The 19,425-nt window shown below is 39.3% G+C and overlaps 1 protein-coding gene across 2 annotated transcripts in view; it reads right to left on the reverse strand.

Annotated features, from left to right (window-relative positions):
- The window catches only part of smoc2 (SPARC related modular calcium binding 2), a 38,286-nt gene that overhangs the window by 6,443 nt on the left and 12,418 nt on the right, over nucleotides 1–19,425 (reverse strand). The window contains exons 3-9 of one of the 2 annotated variants that reach the window (XM_026242681.1): nucleotides 17,346–17,452; nucleotides 17,107–17,206; nucleotides 16,325–16,369; nucleotides 13,815–13,898; nucleotides 13,646–13,717; nucleotides 8,715–8,901; nucleotides 6,878–6,960 (exon numbers count right to left, since the gene is read on the reverse strand). In XM_026242681.1, the coding sequence (XP_026098466.1) occupies nucleotides 6,878–6,960; nucleotides 8,715–8,901; nucleotides 13,646–13,717; nucleotides 13,815–13,898; nucleotides 16,325–16,369; nucleotides 17,107–17,206; nucleotides 17,346–17,452 (678 nt within the window). The remainder of the gene's footprint in view (nucleotides 1–6,877; nucleotides 6,961–8,714; nucleotides 8,902–13,645; nucleotides 13,718–13,814; nucleotides 13,899–16,324; nucleotides 16,370–17,106; nucleotides 17,207–17,345; nucleotides 17,453–19,425) is intronic. The other variant, XM_026242682.1, reaches the window with a different exon arrangement.

The following is a 19,425-nucleotide window of genomic DNA, read 5'->3' on the forward strand; positions in this document are numbered from 1 at the left end:
CATGCAACGGGCAGGCAGCTTCAGGGTCCTGGACAGGACCTCGACTGCTGTGGCACATCAACTGCCTGGAGTTGCTGGCAGTGCATCTAGCTTTGCGACGGTTTCGTCCGCTAGTGCTGGACAAGCACGTGTTGGTCCGCTCGGACAACACTGCGGCTGTTTCGTACATCAACCGACAGGGCGGTTTACGATCACGTCGCATGTCTCAACTCGCCCGTCATCTCCTCCTCTGGAGTCAGACGTGGCTCAAGTCGCTGCGTGCTGTCCACATCCCGGGGGAGCTCAATCATGCAGCCAGCGTGCTCTCACGACAGCTCACTTTCCCCGGGGAATGGCGACTCCATCCCCAGATGGTCCAGCTGATCTGGAGTCGATTCGGGGAAGCCCAGGTAGACCTGTTTGCTTCCCACGAGTCCTCCCACTGCCAGCTGTACTATTCCCTGTCCCAGGCCCCCCTGGGCACAGATGCACTGGCACACAGCTGGCCTCTGGCTTTACGCAAGTATGCGTTCCCCCAGTGAGCCTGCTCGCACAGACACTGTGCAAGGTCAGGGAGGACGAGGAACAGGTCCTGTTGGTTGCGCCTTACTGGCCCACCCGGACCTGGTTTTCGGAACTCATGCTCCTCGTGACAGCCCCTCCCTGGCGCATCCCCCTGAGGAGAGACCTTCTCTCTCAGGGGCCTGGCACCATTTGGCACCCGCGCCCAGATCTCTGGAACCTCCATGTGTGGCTTCTAGACGGGACGCGGCAGACCTAAGTGATCTGCCCCCAGCGGTGGTAGACACTATCACTCAGGCTAGAGCCCCTTCTACGAGGCAGGCCTATGCTCTGAAGTGGAGTCTGTTCACGAATTGGTGTTCTTCTCACCGGGAAGACCCCCGGAGATGCCCGGTCAGAGTCGTGCTTTCTTTCCTGCAAGGTAGGCTGGAGCGTGGGCTGTCACCCTCCACCCTGAAGGTGTATGTGGCTGCCATTGCAGCACATCACGATGCAGTGGACTGCCGGTCCCTGGGGAGGCATGACCTGATCGTTAGGTTCCTGAGGGGTGCCAGAAGGTTACATCCTCCTAGGACACCCCTGATTCCCTCCTGGGACCTCTCTATTGCCCTGGCGGGACTTCAGAGGGGTCCCTTTGAGCCGCTGGATTCGTTTGAGCTGAAGTTCCTGTCTCTCAAGACAGCGCTCCTGATCGCGCTCACTTCCATCAAGAGGGTCGGGGACCTCCAAGCATTTTCGGTAAGTGAAGAGTGCCTTGTGTTCGGGCCGGCCTGCTCTCACGTTGTCCTGAGACCCCGGCCTGGATACGTGCCCAAGGTTCCCACCACTCCCTTCCGAGACCAGGTGGTGAACCTGCAAGCGCTGCCCCTGGAGGAGGCAGATCCAGCCTTGTCGTTGCTGTGTCCCGTAAGAGCGCTTCGCATATACGTGGACCGCACCCAGAGCTTCAGAAGCTCTGAGCAGCTCCTGGTCTGCTTTGGAGGTCAGCAGAAGGGGAAGGCTGTCTCTAAGCAGAGGTTGGCCCACTGGATAGTGGACGCCATCGCCTTGGCTTACCATTCCCAAGGCGAGCCGTGCCCCCTGGGGGTGAGGGCCCACTCCACGGAGTGTGGCCTCCTCCTATGCGTTGGCGCATGGCGCCTCTCTGGCAGACATTTGTCGAGCTGCGGGCTGGGCGACACCTAACACCTTTGCGAGGTTTTACAACCTCCGTGTAGAGCCAGTTTCCTCCCGTGTGTTGGGTAACAGGTAATTGGCGGGAAGGGCTGGCTGGGTGTCTCGCTTGCTGCGCCATTCCCCCTAACACGGGGATGTGAGCGCCTTCTTCTCCCAGTAGAGTTCCCCGGTTGGCGTACCCTGGTCGAGCATCCTCCAGCACCCTCGGCGTCAGACTTGGCGGAGCAGTCTGTCGCCAGGCCCAGTACTGGCGTTAGCATGCCCGGAGCCGGTCAGCCCCTGTACTGGGCTAGGTGTCCATATGGCTGGGTTCCCTACGGGTAATCCCATATGTGTATTCTTCCACGGTAAGGTTTCCCTCTTGGCAAACCCGTGTCTTCCCTTGACAGATCGCTCTGTCAGTCTCTTCTGGCAGCCGTTCCATCCCTACTCCAAGGTAGGACCTGCCTCAGAGACCCTTTCCATATGTAGTACTGCCCCCTGGGTCAGTCCATATCGGTATATCCACATGTCACCTCCCTACGGGTAGGATGTGGTCTCCGTAGCGACCTTTCCTAAAGGCTCGCTTCCCCATTGTCTTGCCAGCTGAAAGAACAAATAGGGAAGATTTGAAGCAATCTTTCACTGAAGGTTGAAATCCCTTCCATTTACTTTATGTGGGCGGAACAGCAGCATGGCCTTCTCCAGCAGCGATGTACTCACCCTTTGGCCCCTTCGGTACCAAGGTCAGTGAATTTGCGCTGGGGCTTTGGGAAGGTTACGACCTTAAGCGTAGCTTTTGTAGCACGCCAAGGCTTGTCAACAATTGCAGCGCCTCAGGGTTGTGACGAGGTTCAGGTTATGGCGTTTTCCATAGGACCCCATTTGTCGGTCGACATAACTCGTAGTGACCGACAGATAGGGAACGTCTCGGTTACGTACGTAACCCTCGTTCCCTGATGGAGGGAACGGAGACGTTATGTCCCCATGCCACAACCTTGAACCATTCGCTGTTGCCGGGACACGTTCTCGGCTCCTCAGCGTAAAACCTAATGAGTGGATGCACCTGTCGCCCTATTTATACCCGCTGGCACGGGGAGTGGCTCAGGTGTGTTAATCCACTTGCCAATTTCATTGGCGTTTTCTCTTAAAATCAGAGATGATTGGCCTCCCAAGTGAGACCCCATTTGTCGGTCGACATAACGTCTCCGTTCCCTCCATCAGGGAACGAGGGTTACGTACGTAACCGAGACGTTTTCATGACAGTTAACCCAGCTAACAAAAAATTTCTCAGCAACCAATCAGGGACTGTTCAGTTACGAGAACGTTACTTTTGAATGTTCTCTAAACATTCTGAAACAAGAGTAACATTTTAAAAATGTTTGAAAGACATTCCATGAGCAATGTATGAATAACATGTTTATGCTAATGTTCTGAGAATAGTTTATATTAAAGACCAGATAACTTTTAACAAATGTTCAATTAACATTATGGGGGAATGTTTGTTCATAACTAGTTCTGAGAACATTCCTTGTTTGCTAGAAAACAATTAACTCAAGTTAAGATCCCTCCCATAATCCTCATCTTCAATATCATGCAATAAATTAGTAAATACTGAATGTAAAAAAATAATAATAATAATAATATGATGATGATTATACACAAATTATATATACAAAAAAAGGCAATTTTATTTTTTTTGTCAGCAACATTCTTAAGTAGATCTGGTTTCCAGCATGTGTTTTATTTCAGCTAATTTGTGTCCGTCTCATTCAGTAGCTTGTGTTATGAGTATATTACATGTATACTGGCCACCCTGTTCTTGGCTGTTTAGGGAGTTTAACACACTCCTACACCTCCTTTCTCATATCCATCTGTCTTTCCAAATAAAGCAAGATAAAGAAAGGGAAAGTGTGTTTGTGTGTCTATGTGTGTTTGCAAGGAGGAGTCTTCACATGCTGGTCTGTTTATGGTCAGGCCCAGAGGCAACAGATTCTCCCATGTAAGAAGTAAAGGCATGCCGAGGTCCTCGTGAACAGGTGTGTGTGTGTGTGTGTGAGAGAGAGAGAGCGAGCGTGATCAGGTAAACAGAAGGCGTCACACGAGAGAAAAGAGAAGGCAAAATGACATTTAAACGGTTTGCGAGAGAGTGTCGTGCTGAAGATCTGCGTGAGTTTCTGCTCCTCACTGAGATCAGACACAGTAAAATATCCGTGCCACCTGTTCATATGAGGAACGGCATTCTTATGGCTTTTTCAATAAAAACAACATAACGTTTAGTGTGGTCTAGACACTCAATAACAAACATTTCTGACCTTTTAAGAATTCTTTTTGCTCTTGGCATTTTACATTAGTCAGAAAATACCTTTTTAATGTGACTTCGTATTCCATTTTAGTATGACTTTTTAGAGTTTGAACTGCATTGCTTGCATGAGTAAAGAAATTACAGCTATGATTTGTCAAATATAAGCCTGTTTGATTTGGTTAAAAAATATCCAATGATATGATATGATATATGTATGTGCTAAGCAATCCAATGCTGCAGGAATTACATATTTTAGTTGGCCAAAACACACATTGTTTTCAAACTTTATTGTACAAGATAAAATACATCAGTAATAGCCCTAAGTTTTTTTGTGTTTTTTTTTTTTCACTTAAGTGAGCTTGAGAAATCTCCCCACCAAAAAACAGCTACCGCTAATTGAAATGCTGAGTTTGGATTCACTGAGTAAACCTATACAGATACTGCATTTCACAACATTTCTGCGTTACCCAGAATCCTACAGCTTTTGGAACTTACATAAAAACATTCACGTTGCAACAGAGTCGTGAGAATTGCGGTATTGGCTGTGGATTGTGGACGTTTAGCTGCCAGCAGCCGCCGGCCCCCATCAGCCCCCCTTTTACACCACAATTAACCAGCCGTGACCAGAGAGCTGCTCACACAACAGCACTGTACACATGCTGCTGGCAGCTTGAACGTCCACACACACACACACACACACACACACACCTGAGGAACAGAGGTTTATTCATTAACATATTGAGATATTGGCATTTTTACCAGAGTGCATAGTGGCAAAGCTAGCCAAGTAATGGAGAATAAGTCCAGCAATTAGTCTGTGTTTAGTTTACTAAGCTGGATCATTCTTACTATGCAGTACAGATATACAGATTGTATATCCCCATGATATACAATTAATTGAAATGTTACAATAAATTGAAAATGGGGCTTTCTTTTTTAAATAATTTACTACTTTGGGGGTACATTGTGTACTGTCCACTAAGAAAAACTGGCATTGATAAGAACAGGGATTGATAAGAAAATAAAGGTACAAAATCTGACACTGTGGTGGTACTCTTTCAAAAGGTACTAATAAGTACCTCTAAAATGTGCACTTCAGATACTAATATGTATCTTTAAGGCATTCATATGCACCTTTAGGGGTAATAAAATTTACCTTTTGAAAGTGTACTTCCCCAGTGACAGCTTTTATACCCTTTTTCAGGTGGTTTTATTGTATCCCTTTAAATTATAAAAGTTTGTTCCTTGATTACATCATCATCCAGGAAGTGACAACATGCTGAGGGACATCAACACCAACATCAGTGAGTATTAGCAATGATTTGATGAATTCTGTGATTTTTTTTAATTTAATTTTATTTATTTATTTATTTATTTATTGTGTGTGTTTGGTTTTGACACTCGAAAATGTTCCATTTTGTTCCATAAATCAGTGTGATAGTATAAAATGTATAAGCTCATAAAAGATAAGACTGTCACTCCCTCACGGAGCAATTTTTCAAACTTATTTATGAATCCCTTCTCTTTTGAAGACATTTCTAAAAGGGAGGTGTTGTCTGATTCCAGAAAAAAAGGAACACATTCTCACACACTGTTTCAAAAGCCTGTTTCACCACTTAATCATAATTAAAGTATGTGGATACTCCTATTAGTCAAAGTCTGACCAGGGTTACTACACTTTGTTCAGTACCATAGTATTTCCATGATATTTTTAGAAGTACACAGGGTACTTCTTGTTAATAAATACCATGAAACTGTAATACCATAATATTTATACCATGCATTACAACTATTTAGAATCATGAGTATTGTTCCAACTAATAACACAGTACCACCACATTATATTTTCGTAAAAGTGGATATTCAAATGTATCAGAAGTGATGCAGTGAACAGATGCTAGTGGTAAAATCTTGAAATCATGATATTAATATTCTCGTTGTTCATTAATTATAAATTACTGTTCAGAAAAATTGTGGTGATAATGTTTTAACGTTTTTAAAAGTCTCTGATGTTCACCCAGGCTACATTTATGGTGAAATATCATTCCAATAAAAAAATAGTGATTGTCTGCTTAAGAATTTTTTTTATTATTACCAATATTGAAAACATTTGCACTGCTTAATTTTTTTTTTGTGTGTGTGGAAACAGTGAAACATTTTTCAGGATCTTGAAATAAAATAATTTATTTGAAATTATTATTTATGACTCCAAACATTTGAACAGTAGTGTATTTATTTTTATATAAAATAATATTGAATATATAAATATTCAACATATCACCTAGTCCACGTACAGGAATGCAATATTGCAGCTCCTATTATTTTGAGCCTAATCAACAACTTCGTTCATGCTGGAAATGGAAGTCACTCCTTTGTTTCCTTTTTGCTTTTTTTTTTTTTTTTTTTATCTTTGCCCTCCACTCTTTTTTTTCTCTGTTCTTCGTCAAAGCCACTCCCCCACACTCATCCCTCCTTGTCATCCTCCTAGGCTCATGCTATCTATTGTAATCTATCTTTTCTACCTCCCCTTTCCTCACTGAGATGATCTGTTAACATCTGTCGTCTATGCGGACTGTAGGGTCGTGGGAAACCAGGAGATGGTTTTAGACTCTAGATGTCACCCACTTACCTGAGCTCAAAAGCAAAAACATATAGATGCATAAACAGACATTTTTATGTTTACTTTGTGCATTTTGCATGTATTAAATGTGATATCAAATTTGCTAAATGAACCAAACAACAGGTGATGCACCTGTTAAAAGACACACATTCATGTGAATTATTACTAAAAAAAAGGTGGTGTTTTCCTTTTTGTAGCTTTGTTTCTCCTCTTGCTATTTTTGCTTTTGCTATCACCCTCCAGCAAGCCTTGGACAATATTTTGGCATCTGCTCACAAGCACACAGTTAAGCTCACCCTGCAGGTGTCTGCTCCTGTAATGGTCCTTTGGTTTGTTTGGATGGGCTCTGGCGTTTCCATCACATTTTGGCTGTTCAAATCTACAGCAAGAGAGAGAAAAAAAGAAAGAAAGAAAGAAAAAAAACAAAGAAGGAATGAGAGGGAATACAAAGCATTATTGTTTACACGGTGACATTTTTTGTTTTAAATAGACCAAAATAACATAATATTGTTGAATAAAGTTGAATGGTGAAGAAAAGTCAATCTGTATTGCAATATATATTGCAAAACAATAATGATTCGTATGATATGCATATATAAGAAATGCAAAGTAATTGATAACTTTTCAGTTTTATCTGTCTATAAATGATTTATGTGTTTGTTTTATCTATCTGTATCTATCCAGAGGACTCAGAGATTCGGGAAGCTAAGGAATGGAGTTAAAGACAATGAGTGGACAAAGAGAAAAAGGAAGTGTAAAACAAGAAAAGCGTTCATGGCCTCATTAGAAGAGTAAATGTACTCCAATCATTGCCAGGCGACCTGACCAAATAACAGAGAGAGAGAGAGAGGAGGCTGATGGGAAGGTAGCACTTCCATGCATGCTCTAATGCGCTGTTTGGCACACAGCCTGAGGCTTTGTTAACTCAATACCACATTCATTGATGGTCAGAAATCCACCGCATCGCTCCATAACACCCCTGCAGCTCATTAAAGGTGCCTCTGAACACAGAGAGTGTCACTGACCCCTGGCAAACACACTCACAATGATTTGTCATTCTGCCGGGTTTCTTGCTCAGATTTGGGCCAGTTGATCCTGTTTGCTGATGAGTTTTTAATCAGAATAATTTGCTGGTGTATTTAGCTTTTCTTAACGACTGCAGAGCAGAAAGCTGCACTCGAAATGTTAAAAGAGACTGAATGAGATTAGGCCAAGTATTGGCCCTTGAGAGACTCCAAAGCTCAATTTTGTACCCCATAGTAAGTGGAAGAATGAGACCTGCCCCGAGTGTATATTAGATGTACTGTACTGAACAGGTCAACCAGCACTTACCATTTTAAAAGCCAAGTGGTTGGTTTTTCCTTTCAATAGAGACAAACTGCTTAAGTTGTATTCTGGCAGCTAAATAAGGACGGATTTGTTTCTTAGAGGCGCCAGAGTCATGTTAAAGTGTTTAACATAACATTTTGTTAAAGCTGATGTTAAAGGGCTAGTTCACCTAAAAATAAAAATTGGCTGAAAAGTTACTCATTCTCAGGTCATCCAAGATGTAGATGTAGATGTTTCTTTGTCGGAACAGATTTGGAGAATTAATATTGCCTGTGAAAAAGTAGTCTAATCTGAATCATAAGAGAACTAGCACAGATCAAGCACTGTTTACAAGCAAAAAAAAAGATTGATGGATGTTGAAGAGGACAACAGAGGATGGGCTTTTTCATTGGAGGAATTGTTATAATAGATAATAATAGATAATGGTCCCATATTTCAGCCAGAAGCAACCTTTCAAACTTATAATAATGGATTTTGTTTCGTACAATCACACAGTTATTTACTTCAAAAGATGTGGTCTGTGGTCATGTGGATTAATTGTGGAATATTGTGATATTTTAATCAGCTATTTGGACTTTTGTTCTGACGGCACCCATTCACTGCAGAGAATCCATTGGTGAGCAAGATTTCTCCAATCTGCTCCAATGAAAAAACAACCTCATCTACATTTTCATTTGTGGGTAAACTTTTTCTAAAATGCATTGTATAAATAATTTCTTAGTAGTTAGTAGAAGTTGTACTTTTCACCTGTTTTTTATGTACAGTGCTTTGCTTTAAACAAAAATCCTATATTGAGTGCATTACCGTGTGGATGTTCCAGGTATGGGTCGTCCAGTGTCCACCAGGACACACCAGCAGTACCCGGTGGACGGATGGCACTGAACGGGTTTGTAAAGGCCACCGTGAGCACAATCCGGCACAAAAACTGCTTCATTTTTATGTTGTCTTGCTTCTTCCTGTGCGGACAGCTGCTCCTGATCACACGAGGTCGCTGAGGTAAAGTGAGGCAGAGGAAAAGAGTGAAATACTGCAGGAGACACAATATGAGTGAGTAAGTGTCAGTGTTCTCTGTGGTGAAGAGAAGCCAAGCATCTGTGTTTCCGTACAATGAAAGGAGACAGTGAACAGGAGCTGTCAAGCTCCAAAAAAGTAACTTCTCCTCAAAATTTCCATCAAAGTAGTACATAAGACAATGCACAATGGCTCGTCAGGAGTAGTTTATAGCATGCTTTTTCTAAAATAAAATAAAAAAAGTTACAAAGAAATCCAATGTTATATATATCTAATTCCATGATTTTGGAAGGATGCTGTTTGATGTTGATAGAATTTATAATAAATCTAAATAAACTGTTATTAAAGTTATATATATATTGTGTGTGTTAATAAATAAATCTAAATCTAAATCTATTATAAAATTTTAATCATATTAATTAAACTTAATTGACAGTTAAAAAAAACCTTACAAATCTATTTATTGATAGATAAGAATTGCATTTATTAAATATGATATTTCATGATCCTGTGAGTGTGATACATTTGGTTAAAGAAATGCTGTTTGATATATAAAATAATAATAATTAATTTCAAGTAGTTACATTTAGTTTAAATAAAACACATTTAATGGAAGTTGAACAAATCAATTAAATAAATATATTGTTTTATTATTTTACTTTTTCAACTTGCTATTCCATTCATACTGAGAGTTAAGCATTGCATTAAGTCTGATGTTGAAAGCATTAATAATACATTTTAATTAATTAAATTTAAATCCAATTTTAATTAAATCCGTTCAATTTAATTTGAACAAATTAATCAAACTTAATTGAACAAATTAATGAAAGGCATAGATTTTTATAACTTATGACTCCATATTGAGAAACAAGCATCACATTCATTAAATATTCATGATTATCTCTAAAGCTCATTTGAATTTGTTTCAGCTCATGTCATGAGTCCTACATACAAGAACGCTGCCTATGAAGTCAATGACTGACTGGACGGTGAGGCCTTGGACACAGCCGTGCAGAGATGGATGGACAGCATGTTGGAGGGGGTAAGAGAGTCAGATAGCGCGAAAGTGAGAGCTTGTGCTTTATCTGCAGCCTGCGGGAATGTTTATGACATTAAGAAGTTAATGACTGCACAGGGCTCCTGCTGCTCGGCCAGAATAAATATTTACACATTTTCTCAGGGTGCCTGCACTTGCTGTGTCTTTAAAATGAAGATAGTGACCTTGGGCAGAGGAACGCTAAATAAAACACATTGTTTTGGCAAAACAGTGGCATCTTAACACTTCCTTTCAATCCTCCAAGAGACACCAGGTCAGCCCCAAACACATGAATGATCCATATGGAGCACAACTTCTGAGCAATGAGATTTTTCTGCATCAGGAACCAATCATCTCATGTGTAACAACACAGCTCTCCAGCAATGCTTTGAGCCGCCTGATCTAATGCATGCAAGATTATCTAAAAAATATGTGTGTGTGTGGGGGGGGGGGGGTGATATGTGGTTTCTAATGCATTCTGTGGCAGCACAAAATATGGTTGTCAGTCACAGACGGAGGGTGAACAAACTCCAGGCTAAAAGGAGTCTAATGTTTGTATATTCTATTAACTATGCATGTTGTATCTTATTAGGAAAATAGGGTACTAGATATGGATGTCATGTCCAAATATTTTTCATGCGACTGAATTTGTATTTAAACATTATAATTTTATAAAAACATATTGTAAGCTAATTATAACACATACATTACAGTTATTAATACAGAATGCATTTCTATGCAGTTGCTAAGGTTTTTGGGGTGGTTGCTAGGATGTTCAGGGTGTTGCTAAGCTGTTTTTAGTGGTATTTAGTGCAGTGCTATGTGTTTGCTTAGGTATTCTCTCTCCCACATCCGTTTATAGTTACCCTCTCTATTTCTCTGAGGTGTTGTCAGCTCTTTGGCTTCATGTGTGCATTGTTTTAGAAAATGTTCCCATGGGTATTTCTCTTCTTTTTTTAAACCAGAGACATCTTTTCTTTGCCCCTTTCTTTTGTTCAATTCTATTCTGAGCATCTCTGAATAGTGATAATCACCCTTTAGACTTCAACGAATCAGCCGTAATCAAAATCATCAGCGTTCACTGCACTGACGTTTTATTGATTGTAAATCTAAAGGTCTTTACAATCAAGCTATTCACAGACAAACGCACACACACAGACAAACATGCAAAAACAAGGCTATTCAGAAACACACAAACTCTGTAATAATGTCATCAGAATAAGATCTTTTAGGTTTATGGCATCATTTTTTTTCCCAGATGGGTTTTAATGACATCTTTGTTGATTCATTCATTAGATCAAAAAGACAGGCAATGGCTGAGTGCCACAGTGAGCTAAGTGTGTGTGTGTGTGTATGTGTGTGTGTGTGTTTGAGCAACTACAGCAACAGTTTCATATACTTACAGATAAGCATCTGTCTTTGTCTTTTTTGCTTTCTCTTTCCCATGCAAAATAAAATAAAAATAAAATAAAAGCAATAAAATAAAATATAAAATAAAATAAATTATATCTTAACTGTTTCCTAGTTTCCTAAAACTATCCCTAAATCAAACAAAGAAACTGTAATTGAAATTAAAATAGAATAAAAATAAATAAATAAATAAAATAAAAAAAACTGATAAAATTGCAATTTATTAATGTTACACTGGCAGCTAATCGAACGAAATAAGATAAACACTAAAATTACTATAAAATGGCAATTTTAAGGCTTAAACTATATATATATATATATATATATATATATATATATATATATATATATATATATATATATACTTATATATAATAAGCATTATATGACTAAAACATATAACAAAATTAGAACAAATAATGACAATGAAAAAAAAAAAGCTAATTCAAAATATTTATAAAAATGTCACTTAATGATCTTCAGCTTCTAAGATGATTCTCCTAGTAAATTTCCATGTGGTTCCTTTCAGTGCAGTGGCCCAAAAGAGGTGCCAGTACTCTATTATAGCCAACAAAAAATTATTTTCTGTTTTTTGTTTTTGATGACTCCCCTCATCCCCTGAGGTAACAACAACTATATTGAAGTGGTTTTATATACAGCAGTCAACAGGCGACCTTAATAATAAATCCTTTTATTGGTTTGTGCATTTTCTTGAGCTAGAAAGAACTACTGAACATAAATAAAATGTGCAAAAAGATTTTTAATAACTCCCGAACTGACTCAAATGATTCGCGAAACCGTTCCGAACTCCCAAACTGACTAAAATGATTCGCGAACCCCAAATTGACTCAAATGATTCGCGAACCCGCTCCGAACTCTCGAATTGATTCAAATGATCCGCAAAGCCGCTCCGAACTCCCGAACTGATTCAAATGATTTGCGATCCCCAAACTTACTCAAATGATTCGCGATCCCACTCCGAACTCCCAAACTGACTCAAATGATTTGCGATCCCCAAATTGACTCAAATGATTCGCGAACTCGCTCCGATTCCTCGAACTGATTCAAATAATCCGCGAAGCCGCTCCGACCTCCCGAACTGATTCAAATGATTCGCGATCCCCAAATTGAATCAAACGATTCGCAAACCCGCTACGAACTTACGACCTGAGTCAAATGATTCGCGAACCCGCTCCGATTCCTCAAACTGATTCAAATGATTCGCGAACCCGCTACGAACTCCCAAACTGACTCAAATGATTCGCGATCCCGGTTCGAACTCCCAAACTGGTTCAAATGATTCACGATCAATACTCCGAACCTGGAAGAAGCTCTGAAAAGCAGCAGCGCAGGCAAAGGATTAAAAAATCTATTAAAACAGATGATCAAATGAACTTTCTGAACGTTCTGGGCGCACGGAGAGGTGGCGGTACTCTCAAGAGCTATATTTTGAAGTGGCGGTACTAAGTACTACTGGTGCGTACTGGTCCACTTAAAGCACTGGTTCCTTTAGTTTCAGAACAGATCTTTGAAAAGACACCATCATTGAAATGTACGTATTTAACATGCATTATATCATCAATCATCATTTCTCATTAAATTCTTCAAAGATCAGATGATCTGAACTATCCATTTACCATAAAAACGGAAACTACAAAATCTGATTTCTTGAATTGCTCAATTGTTTCTCCTAGACAGTAATCAGATCAAACTGAGAACAGGTGGAGACTTCTGTTTAAGTACCTTGCTTTTCAGTCTTTTCTCCTGAGAAAAACATCCCTATCTTAAATGCCTCAAAAAGTTTGCGAAAAGGTTCGAGATCTGAATATGAACTCAATATGAGAATTCTCATCAAAATCTTTTCGTTTCAAGATCTCCCTTTCGCTTCTGATCTATACTTTTTAAAAGGGATGTTAATTGAGAGTGAATGGATTTGTATCATTGTAGGTTGCTTTTGTCCACACACTGCTAAGACACATTTATATGCAAACACCATGTAAAAGTGAATTTTGCATCCAATGTCCTCTTTAAAGCTCTAGAATCATTTTGTATGTCAACAGGTGTCTGGTTTGTCTGTTTTTCTTATTTCAGCAGACACATCAAGAGACAAAGTTGATACTCAAAAACTGCAAAGTCCACTGACATCTCCATAGCAAAGTAAGTTCATGAAAACTTTTAGCACTTTGCGATTTTCTTTCTTCTCATAAATACCAACATCAATCTGGCTCTGTTAGCATTTTGTGTTGAAATGTGAAAACGGATTTTGTTGTTAACTCACATTGTGTTCTTGTCCTGTTTTGTCGGCTGCGGACCTGTTCTGTCCAGAGTGTGGGGTACTGAGAGATGATGTCTAAAACACACACACAAATGCACAAAACATTACTTTTGTCTCAAACCCTAGTGAGTACTCGATCTACACGGACTTTAAAGGCTTTATTGACACTCACCTTCCTCATCAGCGGACGGCTGGGTTTCCACTGCGAGAAACGTTGGCGGATCTGCATTTAGAATGGAGAAGATTTGCAAGGAAACTACAATTACGAGTGTCAGCTAAACAGTCACATCACATGATCCATAATGCATTTGCACATTGCCCGGCCAGGACAGATTAGAGAGATGGAGGAACCGAATATAACAGAGGAAGAGGATAAACTGAAGTACACAAACAGACAGATAAAGAGTTAAGGAAGTTTAGTGGTTATAACAGAGTCACTGAAGAAGAAAAAAATTATTTGCTTGACACCATGAAACACATTTATAATGACAAAAAGCAGTGTAGTTCAAATATATAAGTCTGTAAATGCAAAAATTCAAAGATAACACATAAAGCAAGACGGCGTCCAAATTTAACACTTGCCAAGCACTAAATGTGAGAAAAATTTGGCTGAAGTGACTTGAAAAAATGTTACTGAGAAACTTTATAATGATTTGCAACATAATGCATGGCTTTTGAAGACTTATTCTTTGTGGGGGATAATTGTTTATCTAGGAAAAATTTTCCCCTCGTGTGGCAATAAATCCCCATTCCCTTGACAAATGAAAGCATAAAAAAAGTTGTTGCATGCACTGCAAAAAAATGCATGTATTACTCAGTATTTTTCATTTATTTTCCGATGCAAACATCTAAATATACTTAAATCAACACACTTGAGATGCAAAATGAATTTTAATAAAATTGAGTTTGTTTAAAACAAGAGCAAACATCTGTCAAAATGGGTATGAAAACTTGTTTTCCCATTGAATTAAGTTGATTTTTCTGAGCCCATTGGCAGATATTTAATCTTATTTTAATGCTTAACTTAAATCAACTTCTCAGAATACAAAACATCTTAAGTCATGACATTTGCACTGAAAAAAAAAAGACAAAAATGCTGAGAAAAGAGCTTATTTTTTTGTAGTGTGATCAGAAGGAAGAGTAAAAGTTTTTTCAGTATCAACACTGGTTGGGTTTACTTGGTCTTAAAACCTTAAGAAATATCATATATAGTCAAGAAGTAATATATATATAATTCATGATAATGTATTTCTAAATACAAAAAATAAAAGCAAAATACTTTTTTTGTGACTGGTAAAATATGTATGACTGTCAAAACATGAGTTTTGGACACTGTTTACAAAAATAAGCCGCTTTCCCTGTAAAAAAATAATAAAAATGTTTTTGATTAGTTTAGATTTCAGTGATCTTCAGAACAGGCATGCAAGAAAGCGGACATATGTGTTATGTGTGCAGACGGGGATGAAGGAACATCTCTAGTCGCTGGCCACAGGAATCTAAAATGCTGAGAGCCGCAGGTGTGGTTAACCTCAGCAGGGTCACCATTAACTCATCAGAGGGCAGAAGATAAACTGCCCCTTCTCTCTTTTGGTGTGTTTTTCTCCACTAGCATCCTTGGGAAAAAGTTGGGGAACTTGGGGAACAGCCACCGTCAGCACTCTGATGAAGTGATAAAGTATTATGAGATCCGACCCTGTTATTTATATGACTCTAAAATTTCAGTGTAGCTCAACACATCAAAGATTTTCTATGTTTTTGTGGCTTTTTGCCTTTTATTTGATAGGACAGCCCTAAAGCGACAGGAAATGGTGGGAAGAAGGAGAAGGCGTGGGATCGGGAAATGACCCAAGACGCAAAGCCAGGTCATCATTGTGCTATGTGCACTACTGACCAGACCACACCTCTGACAATGGATCTGTTCCAAAACCTAGTGAGCTGCCTTCTAAGACAGCATCCTAACCATCATGGGATCTTATAAGTGATAAATGTATTTTATTCCTTTCAAATATCTAAACATTTTATATATATAAAATCTAGTAAGGATTTCTGAGTTCTGAGGCATACTTTGAATATACTTCTGAGAATTTGATAGGTATACTTTGAAATTTGACATTTTCTGAGTAAAAACACATTTTTAATCAATATGCTCTTTAGAGGAGGTAAAACATCTACGAAATAAACTTCAACAAACACCTTCACATCTCTCTTAGTTGACTGTGTAAACTGAAAAAAGACATTCACCTTAAAACTTTGAGAAAAAAAAAAGACAGAAAATAAAATAAAATAGGAATTGGGTGAATATCTGGAGATCAGCTGGTCTGTTTTGTTTCATAAAAGGAGGGAATCAGTGCCATTAGTAATGCATGAGAAAGGTCTTCATCTGGAAAGAAGAGAAATGACGTCCAGGTGAAGTGGTTAATGTTTATTGTGGTGCTATGACAAAATTGTGAAGCCCTTCGATTTCGTTTTAACGCCTGTGAAAAGCAAAGTCTGTTATTACAGCGTCTCTCCAACATACGACCATTTACTTTCAGCCCTGAAGCAACTTCAGCACTCTCAATTCGCAAAATATTAGAATGGCAAGCTGTAACTCGCAGTTCACACACACATTAAAACGTAGCTGTCAGATTGTCCCTCATGAAAGTCTTTTCCATATCCAAAGAAACCGTTGATGGTATTTACCTGATTTTCCTGGTTCTTTCGGATTTACTTTACCGTTCTTGGACCCTGAAAATCAACAGGACAATCACGGGTTAATCGCACTAAGATTTTAGCAAATCTACACCTAGAATTTAGTTCATTCTTAACAGGACTTTTATTTGAAATTACTTGCGTTTTTAATTATGCATTAAACCTCTACAGAGAAACATGGTAATGTTATGGAGGCTGCAGGGGGTAAAAGCCATATGACACTATCTTGGAGTAAAAGAGCAAGAATGTTTGAGTTGGGCGCTTTGCCTGCCAAATGCGCATTTGTTTTCTGATGCTCCCCCAGACCTAAATGATTAAGCTGTTGCATGTGCAATTAAATCTAATTGGTCCTTTTCTAGTGAAGCTGTGGTTGTTGTACAAAGCCAAGCCAATAATGTTATGATCCAGGAACCCATGGCCTGCAGTGATTGAGTTTCAGTTTTGTGCGTGAGTGTGTGTTTAATGCAGTGCTATGCTAGTTTACTGCATGTGGCTTTGGTTATGTGGTATTGTTATGCTGGAACATTTCTGTAGATTAGGATTAGCTCTGTTCTGGCATCTCTCAGTGCTATGGCTTAGACGCTGAGTTTCTGCGTTTCTCTGTTGATTTATATTCCTAAACAACTGTAATGTGCCAAGACACTGAGATTGTGTAATCACCGTTTGGAATCACTTCAGAGTACTATTTATGATGTGAAAATCTCCTTTGAAAACTAAGAAGCACGTAGTAGAATAAAGGCATGGAAAACGCAGCAGAGGTCGCAGTGTGGTACCTTGGCATTGAGGTTTCTTATTGGCCACTGCTGAGCCGCTGATGGGTCTGCCACTGGGTGTCACACACCAACAATATCCAGTGTAGCTGTGGCACTGAACCTATTAGCCAAACACAGCAGAGATAAAGAAAAAAGACAGAGAGAGGCAGAAAAAATTGAGAAATTTGACAGTGAAATTGTCTGTCCATCTATTGTTATACATTTTCCAACATCTATCCATCCATCCATTCATCTCATACCTCGCTGTAGGTTCCGTCAGGATTGCAGACAGGAACGAATACCTGTGGGAAGAGTTTCTTGGCTTGCTGTTCTGTGTATTTCTTCTCTGCTACACACCTGGATGTATCTGGAGACACAACACAGGTAAATCCAGCAAACTATATAACCATCAATGTTATTGCATGGCAAAAATAACGCATTCTCATGTCTTAATTTGATCAGACAATTCATAGGTAATTTGTTGTGAACTGAAAATTTTCTTTTTCTTTATTATCCTGATTATCAAACGGCTAAATAGTTAGGAGTCGGGACTGCCACTGGAGCCCTCCTAAAAAAAATGCATGACACGTCTGCTTTTGGAGATTTTGAAAAGTACTATAAACTTGATGATTCATTTGTTCACAAACTGTCTTCATCCTCTTCTCTACATATAACCTTAAACTTTATTTCCCATTGTTCCACTTTAAGCACACAGTCACTATTCTGCTCATCGTGTCAGTGTAATATAGAAAACAGAAAGTCCAAAGAGAGCGAGTGCATTAAATTCAAACCGACAGGCGAGTCCTCTGGCGCTCTCTCTCTGACTGATGTGGCACGGGTGTTTTTTCTTTTCTTTTTTTTTCACAGGAAAGGAAAGAATGGTAATGGCAAAAGAAAATGAAGCAGGAAATAAGACTTGGTTTCTTTTGCAGTGGCATGTGACCTCTCAGACACAGAATAATTCAAGATGTTTCGGAAGTGGTGGATCCCTGTGTGTGGTTGGGAATTAGACCAACAGTCCTACAGGAGTCATCCCTGTCTCTATACCAGTCTAGCAGTAAAACTATCGCAGATCTCGCTCTGTCATTCTGTGTTAAGTCTCTGTGAGCTGATGGTGTCCAGCAGGTTGTAATGAATCTGTATGTACATTTATGTGTGAGTGTCATTGTTGCAGCTGGGCAGAAAATCTTCCAGACCTCAATGGAGGCATAAACTCACTCTCTCCACTGGGAAACCATTAAAACACTTTCAGTCCGGGAAGGCATGAGGGGATAAGCAAGGAACTCAGTGAAAAAGATAGTATGCGATGTGAATGCTAACTTACAGATATATGTATATACTGTATCATTCAGTGCTTAAAAAAAAGATCACTAAAATATAGTACTTAAAATTAGAAATTTTACCCAATGTTTGTGTGAATTATGTATTTTATGCCTATTAGAGTGTCAAGTCAAGTCAGGTTACATTTATTTATATACCGTTTTTTGAAGTACAGTTTGTTTTAAATCAGCTTTACATTAATAAAACTAAACATTGACAATGTTAAGGTCTTTGCACACTGAGTCTGAAATCTTTGCATTTGCAAAAATAAATACGACCTCACGTTGTGGTAATCACATTTACATACTGCCTCTGAAATTTTCGTCCGTCATGAAAATAATTAGACCAGGTTCGACTTTCTGCATCCATAGCAAGCATTTTGATAGGAAAGGCTGACCAAAAAAGAAAAACACCCCCTAAAAATGGCAACAAAAATTGTGCAAAGACATATACCGTATTTTTCGGACTATAAGTCGCACCTGAGTATAAGTCGCAACAGTCCAAAAATATGTCATGATGAGGAAAAAAAAACATATATAAGTCGCATTTATTTAGAACCAAGAGAAAACATTACCGTCTACAGCCACGTGAGGGCGCTCTATGTTTTCAGTGGTAGACTACAGGAGCACTGAGCAGCATAGAGCGCCCTCTCTTGGCTGTAGACGATAATGTTTTCTATTGGTTCATTTCGCTTAGTTAATTTCTCTTGGTTCATGTCAAATTAATTTTGATAAATAAGTCGCACCTGACTATAAGTCGCAGGACCAGCCAAACTGTGAAAAGGTGTGACTTATAGTCCGGAAAATATGGTAATGTTGTAACATTCGTTAATTATGAAAAAAAAGCAGTTTAAGCTGTAGGTCAGCTCTAGAGAAGATAACCGTGTAATTATTCAGCTAAACTTAGTTTAATCGGTTCATCGGTCATAAAAAGTTCTTAATTCATATGAACTTCTGTAAGTAGCTCTGCAGAAGGCTATTCAGCTCGAGTCGGATCAGTAACAGTGTTTCCAAATTAATT

The sequence above is a fragment of the Carassius auratus genome, unplaced genomic scaffold, assembly GCF_003368295.1.
Source record: "Carassius auratus strain Wakin unplaced genomic scaffold, ASM336829v1 scaf_tig00001751, whole genome shotgun sequence".
Classification (NCBI taxonomy): Eukaryota; Metazoa; Chordata; class Actinopteri; order Cypriniformes; family Cyprinidae; genus Carassius; species Carassius auratus.